At 51.2% G+C, this 19,909-nt stretch overlaps 4 protein-coding genes and 1 non-coding gene across 5 annotated transcripts; 2 read left to right on the top strand and 3 right to left on the bottom strand.

Moving 5' to 3' along the window:
- Positions 1-1,773: 1,773 nt before the first annotated feature.
- On the bottom strand, positions 1,774-4,607 carry B0T23DRAFT_36032 (neutral trehalase). Its single transcript, XM_062836257.1, has 5 exons — positions 4,195-4,607; positions 4,063-4,129; positions 3,873-3,997; positions 2,054-3,798; positions 1,774-1,993 (listed from the first exon to the last, which is right to left on the bottom strand). The coding sequence occupies exons 1-5, from the start codon at positions 4,342-4,344 to the stop codon at positions 1,846-1,848; spliced, it is 2,235 nt and encodes a 744-aa protein (XP_062697770.1). The 5' UTR covers positions 4,345-4,607; the 3' UTR covers positions 1,774-1,845.
- A 3,328-nt stretch (positions 4,608-7,935) lies between these two features.
- Positions 7,936-10,919, bottom strand: B0T23DRAFT_401613 (uncharacterized protein; the record flags this gene model as incomplete). Its single annotated transcript, XM_062838597.1, has 4 exons — positions 7,936-10,036; positions 10,099-10,324; positions 10,498-10,579; positions 10,893-10,919. 4 exons carry the CDS (start codon positions 10,917-10,919, stop codon positions 7,936-7,938), a joined length of 2,436 nt encoding a protein of 811 aa, XP_062697769.1.
- A 1,175-nt stretch (positions 10,920-12,094) lies between these two features.
- B0T23DRAFT_35930 (RTA1 like protein-domain-containing protein) lies at positions 12,095-13,527 on the bottom strand. The gene is made up of 2 exons (XM_062836221.1): positions 13,186-13,527; positions 12,095-12,964 (listed from the first exon to the last, which is right to left on the bottom strand). The coding sequence occupies exons 1-2, from the start codon at positions 13,439-13,441 to the stop codon at positions 12,234-12,236; spliced, it is 987 nt and encodes a 328-aa protein (XP_062697768.1). The 5' UTR covers positions 13,442-13,527; the 3' UTR covers positions 12,095-12,233.
- Positions 13,528-16,042: 2,515 nt separating this feature from the next.
- Positions 16,043-16,114, top strand: B0T23DRAFT_t38. Its single transcript has one exon. It is a non-coding gene; the product is annotated as a tRNA-Arg (tRNA).
- Positions 16,115-17,870: 1,756 nt separating this feature from the next.
- B0T23DRAFT_307358 (putative amidophosphoribosyltransferase) lies at positions 17,871-19,846 on the top strand (the record flags this gene model as incomplete). The annotated part of the gene is made up of 5 exons (XM_062834415.1): positions 17,871-18,131; positions 18,298-19,281; positions 19,336-19,647; positions 19,705-19,763; positions 19,822-19,846. The coding sequence occupies 5 exons, from the start codon at positions 17,871-17,873 to the stop codon at positions 19,844-19,846; spliced, it is 1,641 nt and encodes a 546-aa protein (XP_062697767.1).
- Positions 19,847-19,909: the final 63 nt, after the last annotated feature.

Here is a 19,909-nt window from a genome sequence, read left to right as displayed (position 1 = left end):
TTCATGAACCGAACATTTCAACTTATCGGAATGGGACCCCATCTTTCCACTGGCAGGACCTTTACTGGAACCTGATAAGCCCGAGGTTTAGACCTTCCAACAAGTCCGTGTTGCGCCTCTTGACACGGAAGGCCTGGATGCGATTGTGTATGATGACCGCCAGTGCCGGAGCGCTTTCCTGTTGCCAGAGAGGAGAAGGTGTTCTCGCACTGAACAGGAGTGCTGCAACACTACAGACTATCTCACAGGTACCGTCTATCATGTTCTCCAAGGATTTTGGTGGTCTTTCACCTTCATGCCGTCACGTGGCTCATCACAGGCGGGACTGTCTGTGTAGACGTCAAGAACAGGCGACGAATGGAGTATATCTCTTTCTGGATGCCCACAGAAAGAAAGAGCACCCGGGAGAGAGGGAAATAAATACCGCCAGGGATAAAATGGGATTAAATAGATCTATCAAGCTGGACCACGACTTCCACACAACTGTCCGATATGGCTTGCAACGAATCCCAACCAAACTGAGCGTCCACCCATTTATCTGAATCGAGTTCCCTTTGTTCTCTCCTCAGACATACTCGCAATATGACTGCACTGTACAGTACACTACTAGTTCATACGATTTCGTCTTTGCTAGCTGAATTTTAAGCAACAAGAACAGTTCCCAAAACCTTGGACCACAAAGCATCAATGTCAAACGATAAGGGGCACCGTTGCCTATCCGCACGCCTCGCCTCATGAGGAAAGAAAACAAAACAAATAAAACAAAGAGGGATATCAAAATTCCTCGAGCCATTTCATTTTCCCTTACTCCTATATCCCAGGACCCTGTATCATAATATCCCCAATCTTTTTCTTCCCCAGAGTCTCGACAGTCAACGCGGTCATTGATGTGAACTCGCAAATGTCATCCATCCTATCCTGTTGACGTACCCAAGTTTCACTCATCTCTGATCTCGACAACCACATCTTATCGTCATCAAACTCTACTATACGGCATTCGTCGGGAGCAATAAAAAAAAAAAAAAAAAAAAAAAAAAAAAAAAAAAAAAAAAAAAAAAAAAAAAAAAGGAAGAGCGTGGGGTTCAAGTGGCGAAGAGGGGTACCTGTCAAGACAGGAGGTGAAGTGTGTCGAAGGAGTGTCCTGGGAGAGATGAAATGGGTGTCTTGACATGGTTATAAAGCAGTGCCCATACGTTTGTACAAGTAGTTCAAGTTGGAGCTAAGATATATGTACCTATGTAAGGACAGGCGAGATCGGGTGACTTAGTAAGATACGCGAAACAAGAAGTTGTCTTGATGGCTTCGGCAATGCCATGATTTTGATGGTTAGCGCACGCGCGATCTTCGTTGGTTTGTCTTGCGGGAGCCTGGCTGTAAACATTTCTTGACAGGCTCACTGACATCCGTCCGGTTACGACGAGCCAATTCACGTTAGGTCAGTTCTTTCATCAGGTAGTGATTTGCCTATCTATACTACTACTACTAACTGACCGTTCAGGTCGAGGTCCGTCTCTTGGAATGTTTGCAGCCCTTACGGCAAAACATGAGCAACACAGCTCGCGTGCTTTTCAGTCTTCTCCCTCAGCAACACCCAGTAGTATGCATATACCATCATGGTACCTTTTCTTTCTCGATAGTGACTTCTCTAATCTACATCCTGTTCGTCGCTCCCCCTTGTCAAGAACCGATCTGACTATGTAACATGATGGAAAAAGCCGCGCCAGCAGTCAATACGAAACCTAAACGCCGAATAATGGAAATTGCGAAAGCCAAAAGGCTGCAGGCTAATAGACGCTTCGATGGAAAGATAACCGTGCCGTTGAAAATAGGGTAGCCGAAACCAGATCAAACGAGCTCAGAGAGCGCCTTGTTCCGATTCTCCTCGACGGCCTTCATAAAGGTTTCGTAGGGAGTCAGAGTACCGAGCGCACGGCGCATATGCGCGTTAACGATCTGCAGGCCGTAGACATAACTGGCGTTGACCCATCCGAAACTGCGTTCATCATGTCAGTGATTGTCTTTCTCTCGAAGACATAGCAGTAAACAAACTTACCCTTCTTTGGCAACTCCCTTGAAATCCAACCCTTGGTTGCCGTACTCGGCATCAACTCTATGTGGGTCAATGGGCCTCGTCACATCATATTTTTCTACCACGACGCCATTGAAGTCCACAAACGCCTTGGTAATCATAAACAGCCATTTGTAGGCCAGGCGCTCAGCTTCCTCGTTAAAGCCGTACCGGTAGAGACCTGTCCAAGCAAGAATTTGCTGTGGCGCCCAGCCGTAAGGGTAATCCCATTGACGGTTAGGGCGCTCTAGACCAATCTCACCACGAGACTCCTTTGTTCCAGAAAGCAGACCACCAAAAGCCTCCAACTTGGGCAAGGCCTTGGTCACCATGGCAGCTGCCTGCTTGGGGTTGCTGACACCCGCCCACAGGGCCCAGAAAGTGGTGGCACTTTCATAGTTGCACTGCTTGCGCGTGGCCGTGTTGTAGTCGAAGTACATGCCCGCCTCTTCGTTCCACAGGTACTTGTCAATGGCCAGCTTTCTGCGCTTGGCACGACGATCCCACATTGCCGATGTCTCAAGCTTGCTAGCAGCGGGGTTGTTGGTAGCGAGCCAGTCATCCGGCACCTCAAACTTGTCGTGGAAGACGTTGCGAATTGTACGCGCAATGTCGGTCTCATACTTGAACAGGAGCGAATTGAGATCGATGGTGGCCAGATCAGCGCAGATACCTTCGAAGCGGTATGTGGTATCGTGGCCGGACTCACGAACAGCTCTGTCGTGCATGAAGTAGTCGTCGAGCGTGGGCTCCTTGATCTCGCCGTGGTTGTAAGCGTATACAAACTCGTCAAAGCTCATGTTGTGCTTCTTGGCATAGGGCTCAAGAATATGGATGAAGTGGCCAGCCTCGGTCTCGGGAGGGACGCCAAGGCCTTCAGGGCGGTACCTGGAGAGACCAGTCACAGGGTCAAGGCGAGGCTCAGCTGTCCAGACGCTATAGTATTCCTTGATGGCGGCCAACAGAGATTGGCGAAGGAATTCAAGCGCACCCGGTTCATGCTTGATCTTGTCGTAGACGCGCAGAGTCATATCCGTTAGGAAGGGGGGCTGCGATCGGCAAAGGTAGTAGGAACGAGTAGCGTTGAGGATCTTGCCGTAGTGTTTGATGCAGAAACAAAAGTTTTGCACCATGGCCTTGGCCAGATCAACCCTGTCGTTGACCAGCAACCCGAGAGACTCCATGTAGCTGTCCCATCCGTACAGCTCGTTGAAGCGACCTCCGGGCACCACGAAAGGGCGGCCGCGTAGCGTCTTCTCACCGGTCTTGGGATCAACCACTTCTTCCATATCTACAGCCAGCAGGCCAGGCTTGGCGTTCATGTCCCGAACAATCTCGGGGGTAATCTTCTCGGGAAGATATTGAACATCCAGGCGAAGCTCAGGTCTGTCCAACGCCACCTTGGTATAATACTCGTGTTGTTCCGGTGCTCCTCTGGGAATGTAGATGCGGGGTCGGGGATCGTCAGTCCAGTCCTTGGGATCCCGCGCAGCGATTTCAATGCTGGAAGCATCAATGCGGCGTGTTAGACCCTCCCAGAAGTGGTCTTTGATCAGTCGCGATAGTCGGTTCACGGGGTTCTCGTTGAGTCTGGCCTCATCGAGGATAATCTGCTTGCGACCGTATTCCTTGGCGAGGTAGAGCTCCTGGAGAAGATTGGAGAGCATGTAAGTGCCACGGATGTCGAATCGATTGTAGCCATTGGATGCAGCGGTTCTGAGGGATAGGACCTGGGGGTTACACCATGTTAGCGCTGTGTAATACCAACTGCAACTTCTAACCCCTTGATGGCGTTTCTCCGTACCTTTGGCCCGTTGTCCTCGATGGTGATCTGCATGTTGCCATCCGTGTCCTCCTGCGATTGCAGACTCTGCAGCGTGGGCTCGACCTGGATAAGGAATCGGCGGGATTGGGGGATCGTTGACTCGTCTGTCAAACGTCTTATCAGCATGTTTTGCACGGAATCGTTCGCCGGCAAGTGGTTATCTTCGTACCATGGCTGCCTCTGCGGTAGGGCTCCTTCTGAAGGCCTAGACGTTCAAACTGCTTGAACAAGCTGTTCTGTAGGCGGCGGAATCAGTGGATGCTCGCCCAAGCGTGACAATCCTGGCTCGGGGAGTGCTTACCTGAGAGTAGGTGCGAGTTCTGGCTCCAGCGCGGTGGTTGTGATGGCGGTCCTCAGTAGTATAGTATGTCTTCGCGTCGTCATAGACATTGTACTCGTCGATCGAGAGGTTGCGACCCCGGCCTTTGCCGGAAGAAGGCTGGGAAGTCATCTTGTTTGTCTCCTGAAAATGTTTGTTTGTTTCGTGATGCGGAGAACAGTCAAGACGTGGGGGTTCGATGTTGAAGATGTCTTTGTTTGAAGCGAGAGGGAAAGAGATAAGGCTTTGTGAGTCGGACAAAGTCGTCGTTTGTTGTATAGGTGCTCGATGGAATTAATTGGGCTTTGGAAGCAGACAATCCTTTTTCTTTAGGTGAGTCGATTTGTTGTTGGGTGAGGTTGGCAAGGAGGAGGGGAGGGCAGGCCGGACAGGGCGGGCCACGACGTGACGCTACGTCAGGTCTCCAGGAGGTACCGGGGTCAGTGAGGTACTGCCCAAGGAGGAAAAAGCGGGACGGCTTTTGGGTTTCTTCGGTTCCCTTCCAGGAAACAACGAGGACTTTGTAGATAGCTTTCAAAGTTGGGCTTCAGTTTGGAAAAGATAGTATATATATACAGGGCAAGAGAAGAGATGAGATCCAAACAAACGAAGCCAACAGACAAGTGAAGGGGAAATTGAACTATGGGGATGGCTTAATCTCACTTTATTAGGTGAATGGTGCCGGTGTAGGTACTTGGGCCGGAGGGTTGAGATGGAGGGTGTCTGTCTGGTTCCAGCGGGCACGGCGGCTGAAGCGGGTCGCACCTCCAGTACCAGATACCGCCCGCGGTACCTCTAGCTTCGCGTTGCTTTTTGCAGTCCACACCAGACGGGAGACACCCTCCAGGCAAAAAAAAAAAAAAAAAAAAAAAAAAAAAAAAAGACCGGACGGGAAATTCCCTGTCTCTCTTCTGTTTCTGGTGCCGTAATACAGTGGCCCGGGAGGAAATTGGTACCATGGCGCCCACTCCGGCGATGCGGTCACGCGGACCCGTGATGCGATGGGGGGACCAGGGTTAAGAGAATGGGAACATACACAACCCTGGCGATGGAAAGCGGGATGTGCACGGGTGGGCTGGTACTTTGAGACAACGAAGGTATGGTACCGGGTTCTCCAGACCAGAACATTGATGGAAACATTGATGTTGATGGGGGGCTTGAGCCCAGCACGAGAAAAGCACGAGGGTGCAGATGAGGCTGGTGTTGACCCAGCTGGAATGAAACTATTCATGGCCAGAAGTAGTGTCTGTGGAAATGATCCGACACGCAAAGAACAACGAGTTGCAGCCCCATCTTCAAGTTTATGGGTTCCCGTTTCTGTTCTGAGAAGTGCTGTGATAGCGAACGTGATAACGGAGTTTGATCCCGACCCAGCGCCTCAGCCAGGATGCCAGCAGGAAGGCACCGGTACCGGTACCTTGTTGTAGTCCCAAGTTAGGTGACCCGATGCAATCTTCTTCGTTCGGGGTCGAGCTGTTTATGATTGGTCATGATTTCCCTTCGCTCTTTGTCAGGTTTGGGGGAAATGCTGTGTAAAGAACAATAGATGAACGACGTTGTGAGGCTCAGACGGCTGACCCTTTTGAAGCAATTCTGCAGAAATGTCTTGGAGGTTCATTCGTCCACGATGTGCAACAACACAAAAGCGAAAGCATTCCCAAGAATTCCAACGCAGCAATCACAGCGTTGCAAGCTGCCCCTCCTCTGCCCTCCCTGCTCGGTATTTCCAATCAGATCGGCCGGCGGTGGTGGGGACCCTTAAAAGGATCACTGTGGCAAAACATCATTTGACAAGTCCAGCAAACTCACACACGGACACTTGCACATGAAGGGTGTTTGGGGTTCTGTGCAAAAGGCCTGTGAGCTGATGCGTGGTGTTGATGTTCGTCGACATTTTACTTCCAGCCCGTCGCCATTGGTCAATCCAGGAAGCAGCAATTGGCCAACGGGTCAACCGTTGTGCGTATACACTGACAACTGACAAAGGGAAGTCAACTGGACATTTGTCAGTTCCTTACTTTGACACCCCTTTGACAAACGTCTGCTTATGTGCTCCTACCTGCCAATTTTTTCAGTTGAATCCCATCACCAAAGCATCGAGCAACAACCGCAAACCCCAATTTCTTTTGTTCTTAAAATCCGTTCAAATCCGAAACAACAAATGTCGTCACACCCAGATAAACTTCCTAGGGTTAAAACAGTGGATGACTACAAGACCCGGACCGAATCGCGGTGGGTTCTGTACCAGAGGTAAGCAATCGGTGATGGAGCAGACTGCCAGCGGATACGCAACAAAAAAGCTTAACAACGTAGCCCTGGGCGAAAGAAAAAAGGGTTCCACTATGACGACGTTCCATTCCCATCTGCAGGCCGATAGCGATACTAGCCGATTCTACTACGGTACGTACCACACTGTTGAAGAGATGTACTGTGATACTGTAGCATTCGGGCGCCAACGAGGGAGGGAACGACGACGGCCTCGGGAAGATCATTCATACGAACTAGTGAACACTATTTAACGGCCCGTACAAATTGGTTGATATGGTGAAGAAAATATTTTCGCACAGGTAATAGTGCTGTGAGGGCCAAGCACTTGAAGTCGTGAACCCAAGCGAGCCCACTCGAAAATTATAGAGGTAGGGCACAGTACCAAATAAATGACGAGAAAACCACCTTGTCGTTTACCGCACTCGATAGGTACTTTTCTGTACATACTACCTCTACTAACTCATCCCAAAACCAAAATAGGTAAACACTCTCGCCCCGAAATCTCTATCCATCCCATCCATCCATCTCCAGATTCGGGAATCAAATCAACCATGACCGAATTAAAAAAAAAAAAAAAAAAAAAAAACATTCGAGTCCCGTGCCCATCCTCCATGCGGCAAGAAGCGAAAAGAAGGATGCCTGTCTGAGGCGGCGTCGAGGAGTGGGTGGCACATCCATCTCCCCGATCCCCCGAAAAGTTCGTGTGATGGGTGTATCTACTATGTATGGATGTGGGATGTACCATGTAGCGTGGGGTGACACACACACCACACCCACCATACATACACACCACCCACATATCGTAAGCTGGGACTTAAATCGTCGGGTTCAGTTGTGCTCAATGGGGACAATCTCCAATTTACATACGAGAAGCCCCGACGGCGAGTTCGGTTGACGTGATGTCCGGCTTCGCTACTCCAGCCCGACTTCACCTCCAGTAACCAGATCGGTTTTGTGCTCTGTGGAAGGATCGCTGACTCCGATACACAGCAGAGAACACAAATCAACCTTGAAAACAATCACGAAACAGCTTCATAATGTGAATCACCATGGTCATCTCGACCTAATATTTTCGGCGTCGTATTTGTAGTGTAGCTACCATCCACCTCTTTGGGCTATGCCCATATACTATATAGTCTACATTGCGACAAAAGCTGAAACCAAGCATTGCCGCCTAAATGCTAGTATATCAAAGGAATAACAGTCGTAAGTATTACTAGTTATACATAGCTCGTATGCCGTAGAGTTCTAGACTCCCAAGGCCTGATCCCTTTTTACCTTTACACCTGATCCCACATAACAACCAGACCACCGGTACCGAGCATCCCGGAGAGCCTCTCATACAACACACACACCCATCCAACCCGATTACCCATCAACCTACCTAACTACCCATCCAATCAACCATCATGTTGGGTCTCTGCCTCACCCTCCACAACCCACCACCACCACCACTCATTTCCCCCAAGCCAACTCCCCCGGATCCTCCCACTTGATGGGATGCACCAACATACTCCTCAAACACATCCTCCCCGTCCCCTCCTCCTCCTCCTTCCTACCACCCCTCAACCTCCCGCCCGTCTCCCCACTACTCGTTGCCTTCTCCCCCTTCTCCCCTCCCGCCGGCCCCTCCACCTGCGCGTACCCAAGCCACCGTCTCCAAACCGTCCCCGCAAACTGCGCATCATAATACCACGTGCTCCCCTTATGATGGTACTCATTCTGGTACTGATACGGACTTCCTTTGCCGCTGGTGGTATGGTCGCGTCCGCCGTTGAACGTCCGATCAATGGCTTCGAGATCCCATTGGCGGTCCAGGTATACTGGATGGGGCGCATAGACGGCTTTAAGACCGTGGTGGAGGGCCATGGTGGCCGGGAACATCTCGGTGAACATGACGTGGTGGAACCGGTGGGTTTCTTCGTGCATCACGTTCAGTAAACGGCGGGAGAGGCGGGAGGCGGTGATGATGGAGGCGCGCCGCGGCGGAGGGGGGTGGGAGCGGTCGTAGCCGGTTATGTCGAGGTGATAGACCCAGCCGGAGGAGTCGGCGTCGAAAATGGGGTTGAGGGTGATGAGGTCGGCGTCTTCGTCGATGCCGCAGGTTGTGACATCTTCGGGGGGCGAGGTCGTGGTGGTTGTAATGGCTTCGAGGTCGTCGTCGGGGGAGCCCGCGCGAGGTGGGTGATGATGGTGGTGACGATGTGCTTGTGCTTGTGCCTGTGCCTTTGGTGGTCGGTTCGCATATGGACGCGGGTTCACAATAGTGACAGCGTTCTTGGGGCAGGTTGGGGGGAGGAAGGACACGCCACGCTTCTCCGAACGGAGTCTCAAGCGTCCGGGATAGTGGACGGGACCCATAACCGGGCCATGGCCACTGGCAACAGTCTGGTTGTGGACGAGTTGGGTAAAGTTGTCCCAGCTGCCGTGATAGTGCGGGATGTAGTATCGCTCGGAACGCTCCCACATCTCGTGACGAGACTGTTTCTTGGCCCAAATGCCGAGACGATCAAAGAGCTCGTAGTAATTACCTATCCACCGCATGTCCATCTCCCAGTTCCAGAAGTGGTCGTACTCTGGGTGTGCCTGGGCAAAATGTTGGAGCGGGAAATGAGCACTGCGGTAGACGCCGTGGATGCTGCTAAAGCTTGGGTTGGTGAACGACCGGGCGAAAGGACCGGGATAGTAGAGACGCATTTGGTCTTCCGACCACAACGTACACAGACTGTGGAATTCCGGGGGCACGTTATCATCCAACACCTTTTGGACAGCCTTCGGATCTGCCCAGATGGGCTCGTCATTGTCCAGAACATGAAGGAGGAAGTGTACCGTGTACTCGCCTCCTGATTGTAGCGAAACCTCGGAAATCATTGCACGGAAGTTGAGGACTGCGTGTTCCGTCCAGGGAAATCCGACATACAACCGCACTACAATCGCCGTGCGGGCAATCTTTTTGCGCTTATGTTGCTGGAAAACTTGCTTTTGATCCTTCTCCATTTCTCCCGTAGGAGCACTTGCGGTGTTACTGGGAGCTTCGCCGAACCGCTCTTTATTGACTTCGAGACACCGGCTCTGAGCGTCACCCCAATCGACGTTGCTGTAGTCAATCTTGCCTGTTTTGGCCCACACAATGTCGCTTCCGTTTTTCTCGGTATCCATTCCCACATCCAGGCCGCCATCGTCATAGCTGTAGCCTAAACCATATGGCCCATATCTGCCGAATCTGTCGAAACAAACATCATCCCTCAAGCCAAAGAGCTTGTGTGAACCGATGACAGGCTCCGGTAGCCCCTGTGGAAGACCGTTGTACGCAAGGACAATGGGAACCGGTATTGTCTCCTCTTTGTCGAGGTAACACGGCTTGACATCGTGATACTTGCTCACATATCTGGATGACTTGTAGTCCGGCTGTGGGACATACGGCGTGGGAGTGTGTGTTCTTGAGAGGCTGACTGTGAAAGGTGAAGTTTTGTGCTGGTCATCCCTATTTGGGTATTCTGGCTTGTGGTTTTCTACTGGCACTAGAGTCTTGAGACCATGAAAGAAGCCATCAAGGCTAAGTAGTGTATGTTAGTATTGATGTGAAGTTGGGGATAAATCACTGCCATTTCCACTTACCGCCTGAAACGCAGCCATTGAGGCAAATTTGTTTCCTCCTTCATCTTCCTCTTCTCATACGCATCTGCCAGCAAGAACATAAATGTGGCTGCGTTCTCCTCCTCATCGACCTGGGCTTGTGTTTGTGTCTCTATCCGGGTTTCTTTGTGGGCTTTGATCTCGGGGGCTTCGCCATGTGTTATGGAGACACCACTTCTCGAGAGAGTTATCGCCGAAAGGGCAAGTACTGCGATAGTCCATAGTATTACTCTTCGATATAAACAGTGGCTGATCAATGTCCGCACTTGAATTCTCTGCTTCTTGCGTGCCGTGAAAGGGAGGAGAGGCTTTTCTTTCGCTGTAGATGGAAGGCCGGATAACAATTTTGATGTCCGGATCATGAAGAGCGTGGAGACGGACCTACGGATTGGCCCTTGTAAGCTGGGTTCAAGGCAATAGTATGGTTTGAGCCAGAGAACTCTAGGTGAAGAAAGTCAATATACTTGAGATCATGCAAGTGGAAACTCGCGCTTAATCAGCTGGTGAAATAAAGCGTTGATAGCAGAAAGAGATGATCTGGAGACGGGAAAGGGGCTCGGAGGAAACGAATACCTGGAAGAGATGGAGGAACTCGTAAAGTTCTTTCGTGGGGAAATGTCCCATCTTGATCGGTCCTCGCCGGACTACCTGGGAACATTGGCCGGCGATGCAGGCACAAGACACAACATGGTTGCAGAACAGCACTAAGGTAGCTAACGAAGCTCACTCAATCATTTGCCTTCTGCGGAGGAATGTATGTTCTTAGCTCTACTCACTAAGGCTGGGAGAAACTGAGCTGACATGTCGAATGGCTTCAGGCGGGACGTGGAGCCATCGGGAGACAGGGAATTTTGAACAACACAATTCGCTTCGGAGAAGCCCAGTGACCTGTACCTTCCATCCTTCTCCTTGAGTACAAGGAGTTCAAGGAATATGAGAGTAGTGCTTCCTGGTTTCAACACTCTCATGGGTTTGGAGACGGAACTTGGGCACAAGCACAAGAAGAGACTCCTAGTCACGACAAGATAACTGGCGGACGGTTTCTCGGACCACAACCGTATCTGGCAATGGCGAGAGGATAAAAGGCTGAGGAATCTGTCCAGAAGCCTTGACAACTCAGCTGCCGGGTCATGGGCGCTGGTCAGAAGACGGGTCAATAAGAACACGAGCCAAGCGTTTGTGAGGAACTTGGGTCTTTGCACGAGATACCAGGAGTCTCGAAGTTGTTGGAGCGCAACATTTGCGGTATCAATCGTTGGAGAGGGTGGTGTAGTCAAGTCGAGTTCGTTGAGAAAAAAGAGGTTGCGGGAAAATCCCGCCAAGGTAGTCACGATAGAATTTGGAGGCGGTCGGCCCCAGGCTTTCCGTTTGCATTAGGCCAGCTACCGTTTGCTAGTAAACGTTAGTGTGTCAACGTTCATTGCTGTGTATTTCCAAACAAAGCCAAACAGTCTTCAGCAATGAAGGCGCGTTCAAGAGACGAGCTCGACGAGCTCCTTCCCCGCATGCCTCCTATCGCTCACTTCGTTAAGGTGTGCTTTCCATTTTAATCCACAACGTCACCTTTTCTTTCCGTCATTTCGAATTCTTCATGGCCGACAGCTGAAGCGCAATCAAGTCCAGTTGTCATACACGTGATCACTGCTGTTTTTCTTTGCCGTGTGCACTCGTGAGACGTGGCGAACGCAGAAAACTTTTCAAGATCGTGGCGATGCCCTGAAGCACAAGCATGTATGGCCGACTTCTTGCATGGCAGCCGTCCCGGATTCGCTGTTGTGCCGTCTTCCCCTGACGCATACGATGCAAGTGTCTTCACATCCACAAAATAACAGGAGCCCATCACCCCATCCAGCCATCTGTGCAAGAAACAAGTCGACAGATGGGTAAGAAGATTATGTAGGTATCTCTATCATCTCTCATGACTGACATATATGCCGTGTATGTGCGTTGGTAGGTATGCTCAAGAAAAAAAAGAAAGCCGTTGTTGCGTTTGTTCGCTGGCCGCCCGCTCGATATCCTTTTCCTCTTTCCTTGCCGTGACTTCATTAGAGGTAACCAAGAAACTTTCATGCTCCCCTTAAAACAACTCTCTTGCAGGGCATGCATGATTCAAAGGCTCATTCTCTCACTCCACCCTGCCCTTCCGAGTCATTCCCCGTGGTCGTGCCCTGCTCCTCCTTTCCGCTCCCATTCGTAGTAACCTTGATCATCTCATGCCTCAACAACACGGCTGGATCCAACACCAAGAAGATGCCCGCCGAAATGACCATCAACGTCGCATCCAACCCGATAAAGTATCCCTCGTGGGTAATCAGATACCCACTCCACCCCTGCGCCAACTCGACCGTGCGGTACACACTCCTGATATAAATCATGACAAACGACACAAACAGCGCCAGCACCGTCAGCTTCATGTTTCTCGTCAGTCCCCCCCGTCCATCCCTTCGGCCCTTGGCCAGCGCATACACCCTCCTCAGGAAATCCAGCACCAGCACGGCAAACACGGTCATGGTGAACAGTTGGAACACGATTCCCGCCACCATGGTGTGCGTCCCCGGCTTGGTGTCGCCGCCTTCTTTGTTGGATTCGCCGGACGCCATGCCGCCGCCGATGGCCTGGATGACGAGCGAGATGACGTCGCACGAGCAAAAGATGATGGCGTACCATTTGGCCGAGAGGACGCTGGTCTGGCGCCCGAGAATCCGGATGAGCATCCCGAGGAGAACGTAAAGGGCCGCGGCGAAGAAGGTCGGGGCGATGATGAGGGTGGTGATTTGCATGAGGAAGGCGTCGTTGTTGTAGGGACACTTGGCGGACCAGGTGCGGCCTGCCCAGCCTATTGCTTCGGCTGTTGTTGAAAAAAGTAATGTTAGTTTGGATGTTTTTGCCCCGAGTGTTCATTGGGTAAGTTGTTGACAGTTGGGTGAACTTGGGGTTTGTGGGTGATATGCAGGGACCAGTGAAACATGATCCACCGCCATGGCCCAGTTGACATGACATGTGTAAGTGCACCAGTGATGAATGACGGACAGCAACAAATAAACCAAGACGGAAAAGGATAATACGCACTGATAGCCCCGACCATCATCAACCCCGACGTCCACTGCCGAAACCGAATCAGCTGGACGAGATGACCGATGACACAAATGCCAAAGAGGACATCAAAGGCAATGCCGGCTCCCAGCGTTGGTCGGTACCCGTAACTAGGGTTGACACCTTCGATCAAGTCCGGATAACATTCTTTGCGCAGTTCCATCCATGCAGTCCACAGGTCCGGGTTGATGCCATCCGGGATGTCGGACCCGGATGTATTGTTGGAGCTCATGACTTTTCTTATTTCCGGACGGGACCGGGACGGCGGTATGTGGAGTCACGGATAGAGTGGCTTGAAGGTGTGCAGGTGCCAGGTATGTAGGTGTCGGTATAGAGGACCTGCTGATTCGGTGTCCTCTTTTAGGGCAGTGTAGAAAAGTTACGATGGTTATGAAAGAAAAAGGTCAAAGATCAAACAAGCAGAACGACGATTTTGCAAGCTGAAATTCAGGGTGCTTGCCGTCGAAAGAAAGAAACTGGAAAAACTGTGGGTAGGCCGGCCCCCGAGATATCCGGGAGATTAAAGTACAAAATTTGCTTCTAGTCAAAAGTCCGAGCAAAGGCGGCCGGCCGCGTTCCATATAAGCCGTTTTCCAACAATCCCGTTTTTGAAAAGGAAGAAAAAAGAAAGGCTAAGAAAGAGCTTTGCTCACAAGCTATCAGAAAACGCGTACACTTCGAGGCTCAGATGCCTTGCTCCCATCCATCCATCTTCTGTTTCGGACTCTCCCGTCTTCGTCCAAGTGGGTCTCCTTGCGCTGACAAGTGACAAGAAGGCTGAATATGGCACCCCTGCTCTGGACGGCACGAAGTGTTCTTCACGGTATGCGGTACTGTGGTTGCGAGCAAAAGTCTCACCTTCCCGTCAGGTACCGGGCACGGACCAGTACAACAGGCAAAGCTTCGAGACTCCGAATGGCAACTCGAGTGCCAGAGATCGTCAGCAACGCAACCCACGGGTTCAACTTGCGCATCTTATCACAGTACATACAGTACCGCAGTAGACTATTTATTCAGAACTTTGCGTTTTTCCTGAACGTGATACTGCGTACATCCTATCCCTCTGATGGTGAAAATGTATCATTTTTGCCAAAACCGGAAGGGTCTTGCAGTTGTAGTGTACTAGCGCTTTGTTGACGCAGCTAGCAACGCTAGCTAGGAAGTTCATGTAAAAGATCGACGATGACAAAAGTGTTCGTTTTGCTGATAATAACAGCGATTCTGCAATGTCTTTTGAGGTGTTGTGATGGAGTTATCGAAATGCATTGTTGATCGCGAATATCATGAGATTTGTGCCCGTCGTGTTGAGGTTTGAGAAAGAAATTCGTCCCTCAAGAAGCATTTCGGGATCCTTCGTTCTATGCAAGAGGATGGTAATTCTATTGATTGATTGATGATATGTCAAAAGTTCTGCAAAAGCTGGTGGACTTGAGATACTCGTCAGGTCTACAAAATCGACCGTCTGACTAGTGGCTCGCGAGTATCTGCGTGGGCGCAGATGTGCACCTCTGCTTGAATAAACACAAGGTGGATGAAATAAGGTTGTTCGATTGGCCACTCCCGGATCTTGGCAAGAATGATTCATTTTCACCGTCAAAGGGATGGCTCACAAGCCGGAAGCACCTTGCAGAGAGCCAGCCTTGCCCATTGCCCAAAACACCGAACGTGAACGGAAACGGAAGGTCCCCGAAGAAACTTGCCGGATGGAAGCGATGATTAGCCAGGGAATCGAGAGATATCAGGCAAGAGTGGAAGGATTCGCAGGATTGTAGTGTAAAGAAGGATGGATAGGGTAAGAAACAAGACGGTCAACTTCCTGTCATTCTGCAAAGGCGCCGGGCCGCGCCCAACCTGACCCGGCCTGTCAGCTCCTTGAGGGCAGTGCAACGTGGATGACGGCCGACGGGGATGGGGGAATCAAACCCCCGATTCGTATACTGCCGCTCCAGTCGACTCCAGATATGGCAAGGCAACCGCTGTTCTAGCAAAGATCGAGATGCCCTTTACGGAGTGCCAAGATACAAGCCTCTTGCTCGGACGGTTTGTGCATCCCGAGACGGAGGATTGGTTTCACCGTTTCAGGGGCATTGCGATCCGATAGTCCAAATTGTGATATTCGGCTTCGAAGCTTGAAGTTGCCCTTTGGTGATGAGGAAATTCAACCTGATCCGTGTGAATATGCCTCGAGAGTCAAGACCTTAAGCGTCAAGCCAGTCGGTAGCTCACTGTGATAAGCTTCACCATCCAGTTTCCCCCATCAGGTAGCCAATGAGAATATTAAATGATATATTCTCCTATGCCAATCTTCTCGGTTGACACCATCACCAGGCGCAACAACAAGGCCAGCTCAAGAAACCAAGTTCAGAACCACCCGAGTGTGCCCAGGTCCGTCTGTGTCATCGTCAAATTCCAATCGACGACCTACCTGCTCAATAGCAGGCAGCGCAGGCTGTAAACCTAGCCAAATCAGACGGGCGCACGAAGCGCCAACGGGGCACGGAATTCTGACGATGCTGACGCTCAGGCGAAGTGAGGCTTCTTCAAACTTTGGTACGCGGCTGTTTTCCGTTGTTGATCAATCATGATGCAGAAGGTGGACAAGGATTCATGTGGTTGTATTGTGCAGAGTGTGGTGGTGGCAGTGTGGGAGGCTCATGGTGATGTGTGAGTGTGTCGACGGGAAGATTGAGGTTGGTCCTTATTATCATTTGGTTCAAGTTGGCTGGTTATGCGGCGTGTTGGGATGCTTCCGTCTGCTACCGGCATATGCATTGCGTGGAGGACAGTGGAGTTGAGACTATAGGCTGTACATCCACCCAAAAACTTCAACAATGGCCGTTTGGCGCAACGGTAGCGCGTTACTTTCCGGTGGTAAAGGCTCTGGGTTCGAGTCCCAGGATGGTCGACTTTAATTTTTTCTTTTCTCTTTTCTTTTGCAACCCTTCAACTTCATATCATTCATCCTTGCGCAACCAAGTCTTTTTGTTCCTCTTCCTCTCCTTATCATCTCCGGACTTCGAGTCTTTGAGGCCGCTTGCCTGGACTCGTTCTTCTTTGAACTCATTATCTCCACAACTCTCTTTCATGTGGTCTTTTCTTCCTTCGCCAGTTGAATCTGGGTAAACTCATAATCAAAAAAATACTGTCACCCTCCCTCATATTCACTGTAGCAGGTTCTCGACGGCATCTTGCCATGAAATTAAGCACCTATGACGATGATACAGGTTCAACTTTATCAAATGGCTTCCCCCCAAATCCTTTAAAAAGTCCACAGGCCACTTGATCGACAGATGCTGTCCGACTCGACTTATTCGGTTCACGTGGAAGTGGTACCCGTACCAGTTCCGCTTCATGTAGTCATTTGACTGCTTGTGTCCCTTTGCTCGGAACTCACAACCGGTTGCAACGTCAAGTACCACCAGCTTGATAGTTCAAGTACTGTACTGGGTAATAATGCACTGACATGTTGAAAGACATCGCTTCTGGCCTGCATAATTCGTCAAGGGAGAATGCCAGATATCCAAGCAATATCATCAGCAGCACAGTTCCCCCTCTTCCGTGTTCCGGCTTTATAGGACTAAACCATGGTCTGTATCACATGCCACAGCAGACGACCAGCCATCCCGTGATGGGATCGAAACGCATATTCAGGATAAATCTTTTTGTACAAGGCTGGTGAACCATGTGTTCGGGTCGAGTCCCGGGACATGGTCCTGCCGCTGTTGATCTTTGGCCATTAATGGTCCAGACCGTCAACCTCCAAGTTCGACCTTCCACATCAACCATGTTCAACCGGGAATGAGGGTATCAGAAAGCGAGCATCACGAGCACGGGAACTTATTTGTCGATGGCTGCTCAGACGGAGCTCCCTGATCGGGCTAGGCCGAGCATCGGCGTCGGTGCGGAAGCTAAAGCCGCCAGGGGAGGAAGTGGCTCCTGAAGACCTGGCATTGACCAATGGATAAAGTCCCGATAAGAGACTCCAGGTGGATAGGCTTGCCCCGCATTTTAGTCGAGGCGGTACGACTCCACTAAAACTTTTTCTTTCCTCCTCGTGCCCCTCCTAGGCGACAGTGGGTGGTCGGTCGGGACTTTTGCATGGAATCCCGTGTCTGGACACTTGCTCTACGCTATGTAGAGGCCGGCATCTCCCAGCATTTACGATTCTCCAGACGACTTCCCCTGTGTCCCCTTGTTCTGCCCTCTTTTTTGGTTTTTTTTCTGAGGCTCCGCTTGCCACACTTGATCTCTCGCGGATCGTCTGTGGTGCTCGCAAGTTCGCAGTTTTAGGACTACTTATCGCCCATCACTCACGCCCCGTCTCCGGCCCGGCTGGTAGTCCTGGCAGCAGACGAAGAACCGAAACCCGAAACGAAACCGAAGCGACTTCGGCGAATCATCGATAACGAAATTGTCTTGTCTTTTTTTTTCCTTCTTATTTTTTTATTTTTCCCAGCTCCGAGTCTTATTCCATCTCTCGGCACCCACCCCAATACTTTGTCAACCACGGAGGGACCACGGGTCAGGTCCTAATCGATATCCACTTTAGAGTCATACCTCTACCTTCGCGGTCCAGTTTCACGACCTAACTTCATCGAATCCTTCCATCCGACCGTCGAGCCGATCATACTCGTATTGTTTGTTCCATACGATCCAGCAAAATGTGTGGTATTCTCGCCCTTATCCTCGCGGATACCGATGCGTCGGACGCCTCTGCCGATTTGCACGAGAGCTTGTACTATCTTCAACACCGTGGTCAAGATGCCTGTGGTATCGCGACCTGTGGTTCTGGAGGTAGAATCTTTCAGTGCAAGGGCAATGGCATGGCCTCCAAGGTCTTTGACGATGGCAAGCGCACGGTAGACCTTCCCGGCTACATGGGCATTGCCCATCTTCGTTACCCGACTGCCGGAACTAGCTCTGTATGTATCCGTCCCCTCTCATCTCCGACCCAGCACTTGGTCTCAAAGGCCGAGCTATTTTCTGTGCATTTCGCCCGTTCAGTTTGAGAGACCCTACATATTGTCAACATCCATCCTACGTCCATATGCCTTCTGAATCACCGTTTGGCTAATAGATCACCCATAGAGCGCCGAGAGCCAGCCTTTTTACGTCAACTCGCCCTACGGCATCTGCTTCGCGCACAACGGTAACCTCATCAACGCTCCCGCCCTGCGCAGCTATCTCGACCAAGAGGCCCATCGTCATGTGAACACCGACTCTGACAGCGAGCTGATGCTCAACGTCTTTGCCAACGCCCTGAACGAGACCGGCAAGGCCCGTGTCAACACCGACGACATCTTCAGTGCCCTCAAGAAGACGTACGAGAGGTGCCAAGGTGGCTGGGCCGTCACTGCTATGATTGCTGGCTTCGGTATCTTCGCCTTCCGTGACCAATACGGCATCCGCCCCCTCATTATGGGATCGCGGCCCTCCAGCACCCTCGAAGGCGGTATCGACTACATGTTCGCTTCCGAGAGCATTGCTCTCCGTCAGCTGGGCTTCAGCAACTTTCAGGATATCCTCCCGGGACAAGCCGTGTTCATCCAAAAGAACGGGCAGCCTCAGTTCCACCAGGTTGTTGAGCAAAAGGCTTACTCCCCCGATATCTTCGAGTATGTTTACTTCGCCCGCCCGGATACCATCATGGATGGAATCTCCGTGCACCGCAGCAGGCAGAACATGGGCGTGAAGCTTGCCAACAAGGTCAAGGAGATCCTTGGAGAGGAGGGTGTCAAGGAGATCGATGTGATCATTCCCGTCCCGGAGACCAGTAATACTGCCGCTGCCGTGGTATCAGAGCAGCTTCGGAAACCCTTCTCTAACGGTTTCGTCAAGAACCGTTACGTCTACCGCACCTTCATCTTGCCCGGTCAGAAGGCCAGGCAAAAGAGCGTCCGGAGAAAGCTCAGCGCCATGGAGTCCGAGTTCAAGGACCGTGTCGTCCTGCTCGTGGATGACTCCATTGTCCGTGGAACCACCAGCAGGGAGATTGTGAGCATGGCTCGTGAGGCCGGTGCCCGCAAGGTTATCTTTGCCAGCTGTGCTCCTCCCATCATTTACCCCCACATTGTATGTCCGCGTTTCAACCTGCAAACTTGACTATCAACACTAACACGTTTCCAGTACGGTATCGATCTCGCCTCTCCGCAGGAGCTCATCGCCCACGAGAAGACAAGAAGCGACATCGCCAAGCACATCAATGCCGATGATGTTATTTACCAGGATCTTGCCGACCTTAAGGCGGCGTGTACTGAGGCCTCTCCCGATCACCAGAAGATCACCGACTTTGAAGTGGGTGTGTTCTGCGGCAAATACCAGACCGACATCCCTGAAGGTTACTTCGACCACCTGAACGAGAGCCGTGGCACGAAGCGGAAGGCCGCCGTTGTGAACGGCACCAACAAGGTCTTGGTTGCCAATAGCGGCCCGGTCAATGTAGGTCCTCCACTAATACGAACCTCGCAGTTGAGGCTGTCACTAACACACATAAAGGTTTCTACCCCCGAACCCCCTGCCCTCATGGAGAACCCCGAGAACAGGCAGGATATTAGGTATGTTTCTTTCGTCATATTATACGATGACGCTGTTGGCTAATAGAAGCGGTAATAGCATCCACAACATTGCCAACTCCTAGTAGGCGATTATCATTTTACGGAGTTACGGAACACTGGTGACTAAAAAGACGACGATTCGATAT

This window comes from Neurospora hispaniola (assembly GCF_033458365.1).
Source record: "Neurospora hispaniola strain FGSC 10403 chromosome Unknown B0T23scaffold_1, whole genome shotgun sequence".
Classification (NCBI taxonomy): domain Eukaryota; kingdom Fungi; phylum Ascomycota; class Sordariomycetes; order Sordariales; family Sordariaceae; genus Neurospora; species Neurospora hispaniola.
The sequence above is the reverse complement of the archived record's forward strand: the minus strand, read 5'-3'. Positions and strand labels throughout refer to the sequence as shown.

Excerpts from the sequence above, each read along its gene's own strand:
- B0T23DRAFT_35930 (XM_062836221.1), bottom strand. The coding sequence starts at position 13,441 with ATGAGCTCCAACAATACATCCGGGTCCGACATCCCGGATGGCATCAAC. Across the intron at positions 12,965-13,185 it reads GATGATGGTCGGGGCTATCA|CCGAAGCAATAGGCTGGGCA; the intron begins GTGCGTATTATC and ends TTTCAACAACAG.
- B0T23DRAFT_36032 (XM_062836257.1), bottom strand. The coding sequence starts at position 4,344 with ATGACTTCCCAGCCTTCTTCCGGCAAAGGCCGGGGTCGCAACCTCTCG. Across the intron at positions 3,998-4,062 it reads CTACCGCAGAGGCAGCCATG|ACGAGTCAACGATCCCCCAA; the intron begins GTACGAAGATAA and ends GACGTTTGACAG. Across the intron at positions 3,799-3,872 it reads TCGAGGACAACGGGCCAAAG|GTCCTATCCCTCAGAACCGC; the intron begins GTACGGAGAAAC and ends TGTAACCCCCAG.